The sequence below is a fragment of the Trematomus bernacchii genome, unplaced genomic scaffold (genome assembly GCF_902827165.1).
Source record: "Trematomus bernacchii unplaced genomic scaffold, fTreBer1.1, whole genome shotgun sequence".
Classification (NCBI taxonomy): domain Eukaryota; kingdom Metazoa; phylum Chordata; class Actinopteri; order Perciformes; family Nototheniidae; genus Trematomus; species Trematomus bernacchii.
This window is the reverse complement of record NW_022987609.1, coordinates 1,108,647-1,122,332: the sequence shown is the minus strand read 5'-3', so window position 1 is coordinate 1,122,332 and position 13,686 is coordinate 1,108,647. Positions and strand designations below refer to the sequence as shown.

Here is a 13,686-nt window from a genome sequence, read left to right as displayed (position 1 = left end):
TATGGGATTTCAAATACAAAAACAGGAATCTACAGCTATGCTAGCAGCTCCGTGAGGCTTTACTAAGGCCTAGCCATGCTATGAGCTAAACGCTAACATCAGCATGCTAACATGATCACAATGACAATGCTAACATGCTGATGATAAGGAAAGATGTATAGGCTACAATGTGCTTACCATCATATTTAAATGAGTTAGCATGCTAGCATTTGGTTATTAACATTTAAAACAAAGCACAGCTGAGACAGTCAGTAAGTTTGCGTTTTTTGGGCAAATTTGCACTTCCCAGTTGATAATTAAGGAGAGTTAAAATGATCGTTAGCTCATCCTGAAGCGACCATAAATGTGTGAGCCTAATGGCATGTCAATCTATCAGATAGTAGTTTAAACATTTTCTCTAAAACTAGAATATGTCTGCTGTTGGTGTACAGGAAATGTGGGAAATCGCAAAAGTCTGTAAGCTTCATCCTCTAGGGACCATGAATGTTTATCCAAAATGTTACGACACTCATCCATTTGTTGTTGAGATGTTTGTGTCTGGAGTAGTAGACAGGCATATCTTAAAAAAGATTTGTAGAATACAACAGTGGCCCGTATCTTGAACTAATCCAGTTTTTTTTGCATCTATTTAAATATTTAGCCTTTTACTTTCTCTTCAATTTATTGTCCCTTTTTTCAGAAACAGGCTGTTTAAGTAATTTAAGCTGCTTGCTATGACATCATATTATAAGCTTATATAATAACCAATCACTGTATTTACTCACAAATAACCTCAACTGCAAGTAGAGCAACACATTCTTCCAGGCTTCAATAAGCTCAGCCCTCACCCAACATAAAAATAAACAAAAACTGCTAAATGGTCCAACAGTCGCTTTTGGTGTATGTGAGCCCTTTGATTTCCCTAAACCAAGTCTCTTGATGGCTTCTCTGCAACATGAAACATGACACATCATCCATTATTCTGTACATGTGCCTTGCTATCTCAGCCCGCTCCATATGGCCCCTGTTGTCTCCAGACACCCAAATCCCTTTCCTCAGGCCAGGGGCTGTTTTTGTGGGAACCATTACATTTCTCCTCATCCTCAGAGGAATGGGGTGACGATGATGAGCAATCACAGCCAGAGCAGACTTTCTGCCTCAAATTCTGACAGGATATTCAACAATTGACCGTATCTGCTTTGTTGGCCCAATTGCTAATTCATGCAAGTTGACAATCTGGAGGCAACAATTATGAGTGATGAAAGCAGTGAAAATAAGAGGAGAGAGCACTTAAGGGGACGGAGAATAACACAAAGTTTACTTTTAAAAGGAGGGAGGGAGGTAGGAGATTTTATAGTCATACTACAGGAGGAGAAAAGGGGTGGAATTGCTTAACAAAGCCTCTTCTAAAACCAAACACACTGAACAGATGAATGGATGGCAATGCAAGCATAAAATGCCATTTGTGTATTGAGTTGAAATGGCTGCTGTTTGAATCCTTATCACACAAAACCTAATGTGACGAGAAAAAAACGTGATAAGGAGCTGTGTGAAGACCTCAGGTGTTTTATGCCAAAGCATTTTGAGAGAAAAAATCCCAAGAGAATTTGCATGAAACATGGGTATTTTCCATGTCCTTGTCCAGATGCATAATTGGCAATAAGACATGGTATTGGGGAATCAAAAATGAAGTGGGCAAATAAATAAACAAATCTAGTAAATGAATAAAATCTGTTGCTTGTAGAGGAAGAAGCTGAAAGATGCTAGGTTGTGTTTATCTATTCTTTCTGCATTACTATGTCAAATAATGATTTTTTTTGTGTACAAGCCCAACTGTGATGCAGCTTAATGAAAGAGAGGCCTGCAGTGCCATTCATCTGCAAGGTATAAAGAGGTAGGTAAAGGTCAGTCCATATTTCTGGCAGATATACACAAATCTTAATGTTTCTTGAAGCACCCAAATTACAGAGAAAAACCAAGAGAGCTAGAAGTAAACAGAGTGAAAATTCAAATTGTATCTTTGCCTATTAAAGGCACTTTTGACATGAGAGAGCTTGCAGCACTCTGGACACGGGGATGCAGAGTAACAGGATGCATGTCATAAGCTGTTGTCGACTCGCGTTCTCTGCCATGCCTCTGCACTAAGTTTGCCATATAGTGTGGGGGAATATGAGGGTGATGCTAAGTGAAATGCTCATTTTGCGTTTGTGATTACCAAGGCCCATGGGCGATATGCACTAATGTGAGCTAATGCAATAGATTACACAGTGCTGGCCCAGGGGAACAGACAGCAAACAGATGTGGTCTACTCAAAAAGGGAGGAGGGGTAAGAGAAAAAAAAAAATCAAAGTTTAAAGTGTTCAATGTGCTGAAGATTGTCCCTTGCAATTTGTTGTTTACAGAATGCACGTCGTGATAGGTCCTGTCAGGCGTCTCCGTGTGCAGATATGGGGAAAATCAACAATAGTGTGCTCGTGTCTTTTAAAGAAGACAGAAACTTCTCTCAGAAACATTTATTTTTCAAAGAGTAAAAGTGCACCGAATCACAAAGCACTGCACACCAGGTGTTGCCTTTGATAGCTGATTGGCAACACCTGTGTGACATCATCAATTAAGGTGTGGAGTGGCCACAGGCGCAGTAGGTATGTTCATTTAAAAGCAAAGAGAGCAGCATTTTGTTTGTCCCTTGTAGAAAAGTGTACTTTTGAGACAGACGTTTGTATTTTAAGGTGTTCTTAGTGTCAAGGTATAAACACTCCTTTATTTGGAATATAATTCTGTTATTATTTATTCTCACCTGGCCACGATAAACAGACTTGTAACTGACTGTACTACATGCTGCTCAAACCGAACATGCAAGGCTTTGAAATCTGACATGGCTCAAATCTAGACTTTGTAAATACTGCTCTCTAGTGGTCAGTCTGGATCATTGAAAGTAAAAGGAGTACACATCCTATATTCTGTCATAGTCACATCAGACAGCAGCCTACAAATTAAAGTTACATTGAAAGCATGTAAGGCCTCAAACTGCCGCTCCATCTGTACATTTTGCAAAGGGCTTTGCATGGGTGGAATATTGTTTTAAAATATATATTAGTACAGTCTCCATTCAAAATCATCCAAGGCACAATATGGGGATTTTAAAATGTATAGCCAAGTCAAATCAGTGCATTGTAGTTTTGCCCAAATCTGAGTGTGCTTTGATATTTTTTTTACTTGCCTAATATACATATTTGAGACCATTTACAACATACATTATAGTAGATTGCCTATCAATAAAATAACCAAGATGAACACACAGTTTTTCGCCTCACTTTATTATTGAAATGTGTCATACAAATCTCAAATAATATTTTCCTTTTTACATAAGTACACATGTAATGTGAATTCCAAACAAAACAAAAGAAATAACTTAACCCAAGCCTTTCAAAGTGGCAGAAATACTAAATAAGACTAAACGGCTCGTAAATGAGTTAACCTGAGACTTTATGTTCACAGTGTGTATTTAATCGAACCATTTATCAACCATCTGTATATTTCCTCCAAACTATAGTGATGCATCTACCACCTGATGACAATCCAGGAATGACTGCAACTTGAAACTAAATAACACTTTCATTGCCTGAATAGTGACAAAATGTAATGTCCAAAATAATACAGCATCGCCATTTGATAACAGAACTGGTGAGATTTGGTATATTTTGCAGCGTAAGGATTTGAGGCACCACTAAAGCAGATGAAAGCTGTTTTCAAAAAGGACAAATATTAACCAAACAATCGGTTCTGTGTTACAGTTAATGGTGCGCCAGAGGTGGACTTTTATTTTATGGTGCCTGACTAACACAGAGACGCCTGACAAAACACATGTAGTTATACAAGTCCGTCTAGTTATAATACAAATCAAAACACCCGTCTCTGGTCAATAACTAGGAGCAGAGGCTCAGCTGACATGATGGCTACAGCAGCTTTACAAAAATAACAGCGTGACAACATGAGGTAGACCACTCACACACACAGGACCTGGTACTGTGGCCTGTGTGTGAGCCATCAAGTTACTAAACAGAGAATCCCCACCCTTCAGTGCCTTGGAGAAGGGAAACACCACGATAGTGCTTCATTACTGCCTGTACATAAACAGTAAGTGAACAGAGCAGCAATTTTACACAAAATGTACATTACTTACTTTATATATTTTTATCTACTGAAAGCTTACAGATATATTTATGTCATCCCACAAAGTGTACTGTTATGTCATAGACACTTACAGATATCTGAACTTTAGTGTGGGTCAAATTTGGATTAAGCAACAGTTTTGAATAGAAACAAATATCACCGTGTACACCAGTTGATCTTCAAAGAGAGATGATCTGCACTTTTTATCCAAAAAGAAAATATACAGCCTCAGCCATGAAATATCAATGCATCAAATGTCCCTCTTCTGAAAAGAATATTAAGTTTGGAGAGCCTAATGAGCACAAACCATCTCTCTTAAATCCTAATTTGAACAAATTCTCCAAGAAATTATGGCTCAAATCTAATTATTTTCAATATTTTCAATGATGACTTTTATATCAGTACCAGGAAAACGATTCTGGTCAGGGTTCGCAAATCAGAAAAAAAGAAAGCTCTAGTTGTTTATTCTTCAAAAATATATGTCCACCTTTTTTCCTCTGTGCCACTTTAGGTGTTTTTGTCAGTGGTCCCGTAGCGCTGGTGAGGGAAAGGGCCAGAGGGCTCTCTCCTCTGGAGGCTGGGCATTGTGGGTAAGTGTTGGTACAGCACAGTTCTGCCGCCTGAGGAGGAATATGAAATGTTAACTCTACAAACCGCCAGGATATGCAGACATAAAAGTCATTTATTTTCTTGATCCAAGGTTTCAAGGCTTTTATTGTCATTCGTACAAAGCTAGTGTAGTTATGTCGATGGAAATCTTACACAATAAAACACAATAAAACAGATACAAATAAATATAGCAAACATAATACATGTCAACTTAATTTTCAATCTGTAAACAGGACTTTTTTTTATATACACTGCTACTTATTAATTTTTTTACCATGGTGTCTATTATTAGTTTTTTTCACTTATTGTGTTTTAATTAATAATAACTTGTGCCTACTTTTTTATATAATATGAAAGTGTTCTCTTTTGAATTAATCTATACTCTTGCTGTCGTAATACCGTATATTTCCCCGTTGCAGGACAATGAAAGACTTCTGAAACATACCTGCTCTGGGGTTGGCCAGTTGCCCGGGGTTTCCTGCGGTGCTGTGGTAGAGGGAGGCCAGCTCGTTGGGGGAGTAGGAGCGCAGGAGGTTCATCATGCCCCACTCAGCATCCAGACTCCCTCCTAGCGCTGCGGACGTCTTCAGAGAGCTCTCGGAGGCTGTGGATGGACCCGGCATTTGCGGCATGCTCTTCCTCCCCGAGATGAGCATCCTGTTCCCTATTGCTCCTCTGAAGCCCAGCATGTCTCCGGGGTCCACCTCCCTGCCTGTAGGGACCCCGCCGTATTTTAATCTCTTGCCCGAAGGTTCGCCAAAATCCATTCGAGGGAGGTTTCCGAACCGGCTGGAGAGGCAGAGCCGGGCAGCATCCGAGTGCCAGATGACTCCGCTCCTCGCCGGGTAACTCCTCTCCCCGATGCCCACCCTCTCCGGGGGGTCCGAGCGCTCCATGGTGAACTTGCTGCCTGCGTTTGGTTTCATCATGACCTCCGTGTACCTGGAATATTCCTGATGTGTGTCGATGCTGCGCTGGGTCTCCTGGACAGCCTCCTGTACGGGTGCACGGATAGCAGAGTGCTTTGGGGGTTCGGGAGGGGTCTTTTCTGGTGGTTTCGGAGGTTGAGGGGGAGGGGATTGGGTTCGACGAGGGTGGCGCCGGTCGATCATCGGAAGAGGGATGACGTCTTTCCCTTCGAGCGCAGGGGGGCAGCCTGTCAAACGTTTTACTTTCAAACAACCGTTCTTTTTCGCGCCGTCTGACTTGTCTTTATGAGTGAGCTTCTTGTGCATGATCAGAACCTCGGGGTACATGGTTTTATACGCACACAACGAGCAGGAGATTGTTATTGATGCATTTTTGGGGATGGAGAGAGACACTTTTAAGGACAGATTTAACGGGGCCTCGCAGTTTTCGTCTTTCATCTCCTCCATTTCCATCTTCAGGTTCACGGGTACGGGACACTTTATGAGCGCATTGTCCGTCGGGGAGTAAGCAGACTTAGCGGTCAACTTCTCATACTCAGCATTAACCTGGGCGAGGGGTTTGCTGATCTGGCTGTTTATGCTTTGAAATCTGTCCTCTGGCGTTCTGTTGGTGCACGGTCTGGCTCCGGGAACCCAGAGTTTGGATCTATTTGGTGCGGGACTTTCCTCATTTCCATGTTTTGTATCGTTAGGAGAGGGCGTGGGTTTGCTGGGGATGTCCACTAAGGGTTTGTCCTTGTGGCGGCGATCCAGGTGATACTTCAGTGAAGTCTTCTGGGCCGCAGCGTAATCGCAGTAAGCACACTTGAATGGTTTTTCACCTGAAACAAACAAAGATACAAACACCTAAGTACAGCATAGTTTAAAATACAAGCCACCTAATTTCAAAATCATGTAGGCAGTATGATTTTCATTATTGAATGATTGTTGAACATACCTGTGTGAGTCCTGAGATGAACCGTGAGGTAGTAGCTTGATCGGAAAGATTTGCCACAATAACTGCACGCTTTTGATCTGACTTTTGATCGCTCAAAACCATCCTCACCTTTGAAAATAGACACAAAAACATACATAGAGAGGAATAAGACAGTATAAAAGCCAAAAAGCAGGTGTTATAATCTCTCCCATCAGCAGAGGGAGCACTTGGTAAAGTTATTTGTATGAAAAACAACTCTTAAATCCCAATTAGGACAGTATGAGTGAATCATGAGAGTGTAATGTAATTTACCTGGACCCAGGTTTTCTGTCAACGCTGCTTCCTCAAATCCTTCCTCACAGCCTTCTTCTGCGTGATCAAATGAACCTACTCGCGACAACTTCCCTTCCAAAGAGGAAGTGGGACTGTCTCCGCCCACTCGCTCTCGCTTGTGGACCCGGGAGTGGAGAACTAGCTGGTGGTAGGTCCTGAAAGTCCTCTGACATTCCTCACAAGTGGTTGGCCTTTCTTTGTCTTTTTGCATCAGAGACCTCCGCTTCGGCGCTGGGTTTTCTGCTACAGTCTGAGGTCGGAGCTCCTTCCCAAGGCCTTCTTTGGTGGTTTTGTCTCCTTGTCCCTCTGACCAAATATTATTTAACTCCTCCTTATCTGAGCCGCATTCCTCATTGTCTGTGCTGGCTTCCTGGCCGATATCTTTAATATTATTAGGGCCAACTGCTATCTTGCCCTTTGTTGCGAGTTGCCAGGCCTGATATGTGTTGAATGGATCCAGCTGGGGAATCCATTTTGATGATCTCTCTGTTTTTCCTAAAGAGCGAGGCATGAGGTTTAGACTGTGAAGAAATGTTTCCTGTTTGGCAGTAGTGTCTTCCATTTCCTCGTTGTCTTTATCTTTGCCGGGCTCCACCTCTCGATTGTGTACCTTACTGTGCTCAGCCAAACTGTCATGGTCAGGGAAGAAAAAGCCGCACACCATGCACATTTTATAAACAGTGCTCACAGGTTCTGGAGGAGTGTCTTGGACGATACCATTGACCGTGGCGGGGGTCTCCAGATCTTGCTGGGACTTGCTCTTTGCTCCTGGTTTCACGTGCATCTTCATGTGGTTCTTCAGAAACCACGGCTCTCTAAACCTCCGTCCACAGAAGTTGCAGCAGTAAGTGAAGTAGTCCTTGTGCTTCCTCATGTGGGCCTCCAGCTCGTTGGCATCTTGCGACACCTGTCCGCACACGATGCAGCTGCGAACCTCCTCCTCCTCCACGGGGATGCTGCTGTGTTTGGACCAGGGTCTCTCTCCTGGGATCCTGAACTCTGCTTCCACTCTGAGCACAGCCGGCTCAGAGAAGGTGGAGGGGTGCTGTGTCAGAACGTGGGGTCCTAACTCGTCCTGGTGAGTAAACGTGTGATCACAGAACATACAAGATAGTGGCACACTTCCTCCTGATTGCAACACCGCCTTCTCTGAGTAGGTGGTGTGTGGTGTCATGCTGGAGCCGGGCCCTGGGGTGCACGCGTTACTATAAAGAATATCTTGGGCAAGTCCATCTGGGCTCTCCACAAACGGTGACAGAGAGTGAGTCGGCATTTTCCTCTGAAGGGGGGACGCTGTACACACTGTCCGAGTTATTAGGGACCTGAAACAAAAGGAAATGTATCTTTAGACTCTGCTGTATGTCAAAACAGAATCAGGTAGCTGCTACTGAATTGGAGATTGAATACATTTAAAAATGTACAGAGAGAACGGCCTACCCTTAGACTGAAACAGGAAACAAATCTCTTAAGCAATCAACTGCACAGACAACTTGTTTCCTCTCTGTACAGGCCATTGATAAAACATTCAGACATGGCTTTTGTATAGCTCACAAGTATTATTTTTTAACTTTCTTTGGTTTGGAAACTCAAAAGTGTTAACAATAATGTATGTTGAAAATATTAGAAAAAAGCAACACTATATCAAAAAAGTCATTTTGTAGAAAATATCAGAACTATCATACATTTACAAATGTATTTGCAAAAAACAAAGCTTTAAGCTACAATTGTTTTTCAAAATAATAGTAGATGATAGTGAACTAAAGTTGAGTTAAGCTATTCAAATATCACTTAATTAAAACAATATAGCATTTTTTACCCTTTCCTGGACAAAAACATACCTTTTACTAAATTTGACAACTATGTTTTTTTTTCTTCTTTTTAGTAAACCGAATAAAGTATTGGCACTCAACAACATTTAAAAAACAGTCAAACATCTAAGATACAAAACGTGTTGATGTTATACTGGCCAACAACGCCTGTTTGTCACATTCTCAATTATAAGGAAGCTCTAAGGAGTAAATAACCTTACATTTACCCTTTGTCTGACTATTGAATACTTCCTTGTTTTTTGTCAAAATAGCATAAACTGATGACACAGACAGTAAAAAGTTGAAGAAATCCACATCAACTTCTACGTTTGTTTGTCCCAAGGGTGGAGCGACTGGTAGAGCAAGTTCAAATAATACTAATGGAAGACTGCTACAAAAGCAAAACAGACAGCAGTCCACTTTACAGTCTCAATATCTATTAATCCACACTTTATTTTATTTAAATATACATTGAATAAGTATTAGAATTACACCTGGGGAAAGTAGTTGGTAATAAATTGCTTGTTGTTTTTCATTAAACCACTCGTATCTCCTCAATAAACTTCAGCATTGTGGCAGGTTGTGTAACTAAGTACATTTACTGAAGTACTCTACTTAAGTAAATAATGTAGGTACTTGAACTTTACATGAACATTTTCACATTATGGTACTTTGTACTTTTAATTCACTATATTTTGTTGGCCAATGTTGTACTTTTTACTCCCCTGCATTTATGTTACATATTTAGTTACTTTGCAGTGTTAGATTAATAATAAACTGACACATACATTATGATATATTAGTATAGGTTAGGCTTAACAGTAGTGAGAATTGAAGTGATAAACATTAATAATATTTTTTTTTAAAAGGCCTGCTGTTTTAATGTGCATAACAAGTACTTTTGGTATTTTTCTAATGCTTATACTTTTTGAGGAAATGAAACTTAAGTACAAATTTGAATGCATACTTTGCTTGTATTTTTACCCTCTAACATTGCTACTTTTACTTAAAAAATAATCCAAGTACTTCTTCCACCTTTGGTGCAAAATGTTACTATTTTTCAGAGGTGGGAAGTAACTATGTACATTTACTGAAGTACTGTACTTAAGTACAATGTTGAGGTATGTATTTCCATTGTATGCTACTATGCAACAATTCAGAGGTAAATCGTGTCCTTTTATTCCACTGCATTTATTTTGTACCTTTAGTTACTAAATAGGATTAATGATGTGAAATATAATCACCACTTAAATCAGACTTTAGTTCCACCTGGAGTCAATTCACAAGCTACCCTGCAGTATACAAAGTCATTAAAACTAGCTGCACCTTTACCAGCTTTGATAAACAGACACTAATTATAATCAAAACATATCATATATTATTCTGAAATGGACCAATCTGCATAATAAGTATTTTTACTTTTGGTACTTTAAGTATATTTGGATGCTTTCCTACTTTTACTTGAGTAACATTTTGAATACAGGACTTTTACTTGTAACATACTCCTGCACTCTTCTACTTTTACTGATGTACAAGATCCGAGTACTTCTCCCACCTCTGCTATTTTTTTTTACCATTATTACTTTGCCTTGTTGAACTTTTGACTTAACCCAGGTGGGACCATGCTACTGTCGATAATGACCCAGTGTGATTTTTTTTAAAGAGCACGCCTGCTTTGTGTGAGGCAGCGTTAGCCACCTTGTTATTTAAGTAAGCTCAGCCCTCGTTAACACCACTAGTTTGCTAGGGAGTGGGGGATGCTCAAAGTCACTTTAACATTACACCCTTTAAGTTTAATCAAATTAATCCAAAATCAAAGTATGTTAAGCGTTGTTGCTATAACATGTCTATGTGTGCATAATAACCAGAACACGAGGGTGACTTCTTTTAAACGATCAACTTAAATATATCAATAATGGCTGATTTCTTCAAAGAATACGCTTTACATTGAGTGGAAACACGTTCCTATAGCGAGGATTTCATGACAACAAATGAACGATACATTGTGTACTCACGATGTTGATTATTCATTTGTTTAACGCCATTTCTTAAACTAAAACCTCGGATAAAGTTAACGTAACCACGACAACGTTAACAAAAATAGACTCGAATTCTCCCTAAACGTTAGCACACTTTGTGTTGTCTTCGAGCAAACTGCAGAAAGTCACCAAACAATACCTTACCAAGTGAGAATTTCCGGATTAATAATGACACTTGATACTACGAGCGAGTCAATTCAGGAGTTCAGAGCGAAGTGTGTGACTTCTGGCTTCTTCTTCATTTCACATATACACGCCTTTTTGTTCTGGGGAAAAAGCAGCTCACCTATTGAATTGTTTGAATGTGAATCATATTTGTTCGAGTCCTGCTCCTCACTGTGTGCAGCTGTTGAACTCTGAGGCGCGCTCCCTCCTCTTCCAACGATTCTCACAAGGGGAAGATGGAAGCGCGTGCACGGCAACCCCAAAAAACCTATAGGGCAGTCACGTGGTCGACGAATAACATAAAAGGGATTTAGATAAGTGTAAAAACAGGCGAATTAAACCCTAAATGTTATGTATTTCACAATGAGTGTCTTTATTATAGTAATGCCATTACATTAATACAAAACAATTAAACTGTCAAGCACAACAAATACCATCTATGTAAAGAACCATAGCCCTTTGTTCTGTTTTTAACATTTTTTTTTTTACATTATTATATATTATCATTATTTTTGTTATGTTTATTCTTCTCTTCTGTATACACCTGTGCTTTTTTTTGTTAGCTTGTATTCGACACTGAAAGCCATGTTGTTTGTACATGACTTTTTCCAATAAAGATCTTAATAAAGAAAAAAACCCAATGCGAATGAGGTAGAAAAACATACATGCGGAGGACTGATGTAAGACTACGAGATCTTGCTACGTCACCAGATACAGGTATGGCTGTTTTGGACATGTATTAACTGTCATCTGTATTAAATCACCCATAATACACTTCCATTATACCAGACAGTCTAATGTGTTATGTCTAACTGTGTTTACTTCACTGACTTTGGCCTAGCTCGTATGATTACGCGTCTAAAAGCTACTTTAATGTATGTAAACAGTCACCGAATTGGTTTCTTTATGCAGATTATGGCCACAGGCTACACAACAACACTGTTTCTTATGTATTGCTGCAGTGAACCTACCTAAAGTGTAACCCTCCGTCCACGCTCTCACGTCATGCATCAGCCACCATGTGGAGATGGGGGAGGGGTGCCTCAAACTTTTCACAGTTACATGAGGGTTTTTTTCTTCTTTTTTTTTTGCAGAAGCAGGTTGGTTGAGTGAGTCATGATATAAGTCGGCTAGTTCCCATTTATAAAACATGCACAACGTACCTTAAAGTATGACGGTTTTATGTGTAATTTGATTTGTGGTGACCTAAAAAAATACCTTTTTATAAAGGCATATGCAAATGCATGTGTTTGATCATCAAGAGAGGGGGTGGCTCCCTACAGCCTAGATAGGGGCATGTCCAACCTTATATAAGCTATTCTAACAAGTCTAATCACAATACTAAATTATGACAGGGATAATGAAAAGTCCCTATAAGGACACAAAACACCCCATAAGATGAAAACACTGATTTGTATGAGATAAAGACAATCACACCCACTTGGTAATGTGAAGTTAAATAGAAAGCCCCTCCTCCACCCTAACAAACAGACACCAGGCATTGATGGCAGCCTAAAGCCATACATTGTATAATCAATGAGGATATTCAGTAGACTTCAGTGTACATTCATTATTGACACACACACACACACACACACACACACACACACACACACACACACACACACACACACACACACACACACACACACACACACACACACACACACACCCTCCACCCTCCACCCTAGTGGCAGTAATGTCTCAAAAAAAGAAATAACATTTTATCAGTAACCACTCCCAGTTAAGGAACAGTGAACAAAGACAATTTTTTTTGGCTAGATTGTTGTCTTATCCTCCCTCTCGTATAGGCTGTGATAGGGTTTTGACTTTAGGCCCATATAAAAAATGGTTTTGTAATACTTGCTGTTACAAAACAGGTCAGACCAATCTGCTGTTCCTAAAACACAATCTGCTGGTTTGACAAGCAAACGTATCCAAAGGCACCAATGAAGGCTATGCAAACGAATAGCCCTTGTCATGTATAAAACATATCTTATAGTAAAAACAATTGTATTGTTTGTTTCGTAACTTCAAGTATTGGGTTAAATAGGCCATGTTGGGGAACTACAGTTTTTATATCTCCATTATCATCAATATACTTACTATATATACTTTTTATTATATTTTCATAATGTCGTCTTATATGTTTTTGATTTATTTAGTTGCGTTTTTCTTTTGTTTTCTTTCCTTTTTGTCGCCATTATCGGTATTATTTACATATAATATTTATTATTTAAACCTATTTATTTTTCATTAATTTAGTGCAGTTTTCCTTTCTTTTTTCTCTTCCTTTCTTTCCGCTGCTTTTAATTGATATATTCATATCTTAAACTGCAATGTAACTTTTATTATCTTTGCTTTTTAATGCCATTTTCTTAATGTCTTTCATTTTTGTAAAGCACTTTGAATTGCCTTGTGTTGAAATGTGCTATGTAAATACACTTGCCTTGCCTTGCCTTCGTTATCAGTAATATTATACATAATATATATTAGATTACATTTCCACAATGTCCTTCTTTGTATTTTTCATTTATTTAGTTGCATTATTCTTACATTTTCTTTGATTTGTGTCTCCATTATCACAAATATTTTATATATAATACTTATTCTTTTAATCAAAATCTCCTCCTATGTATTTTTCATTCAGTCAGCTGCGTTTTTCTTACATATTCTCTCCCTCTTCCTGTAAATCAAATATTTATACTTTTTTCAATATGTATTTTCATTTGACT

At 39.3% G+C, this 13,686-nt stretch overlaps 1 protein-coding gene across 2 annotated transcripts; it reads right to left on the bottom strand.

Moving 5' to 3' along the window:
* Positions 1-3,275: 3,275 nt before the first annotated feature.
* Positions 3,276-12,039, bottom strand: znf217 (zinc finger protein 217). 2 transcript variants are annotated; one of them, XM_034131763.1, is made up of 6 exons: positions 11,923-12,039; positions 11,073-11,219; positions 6,919-8,261; positions 6,628-6,735; positions 5,207-6,511; positions 3,276-4,772 (listed from the first exon to the last, which is right to left on the bottom strand). In XM_034131763.1, exons 3-6 carry the CDS (start codon positions 8,210-8,212, stop codon positions 4,660-4,662), a joined length of 2,820 nt encoding a protein of 939 aa, XP_033987654.1. In that variant the 5' UTR covers positions 8,213-8,261; positions 11,073-11,219; positions 11,923-12,039; the 3' UTR covers positions 3,276-4,659. The 2 variants fall into 2 exon arrangements, with proteins under 2 accessions (XP_033987654.1, XP_033987653.1); XM_034131762.1 differs by lacking the exon at positions 11,923-12,039 and having other exon boundaries at positions 10,931-11,185.
* Between the last annotated feature and the right edge of the window lie 1,647 nt (positions 12,040-13,686).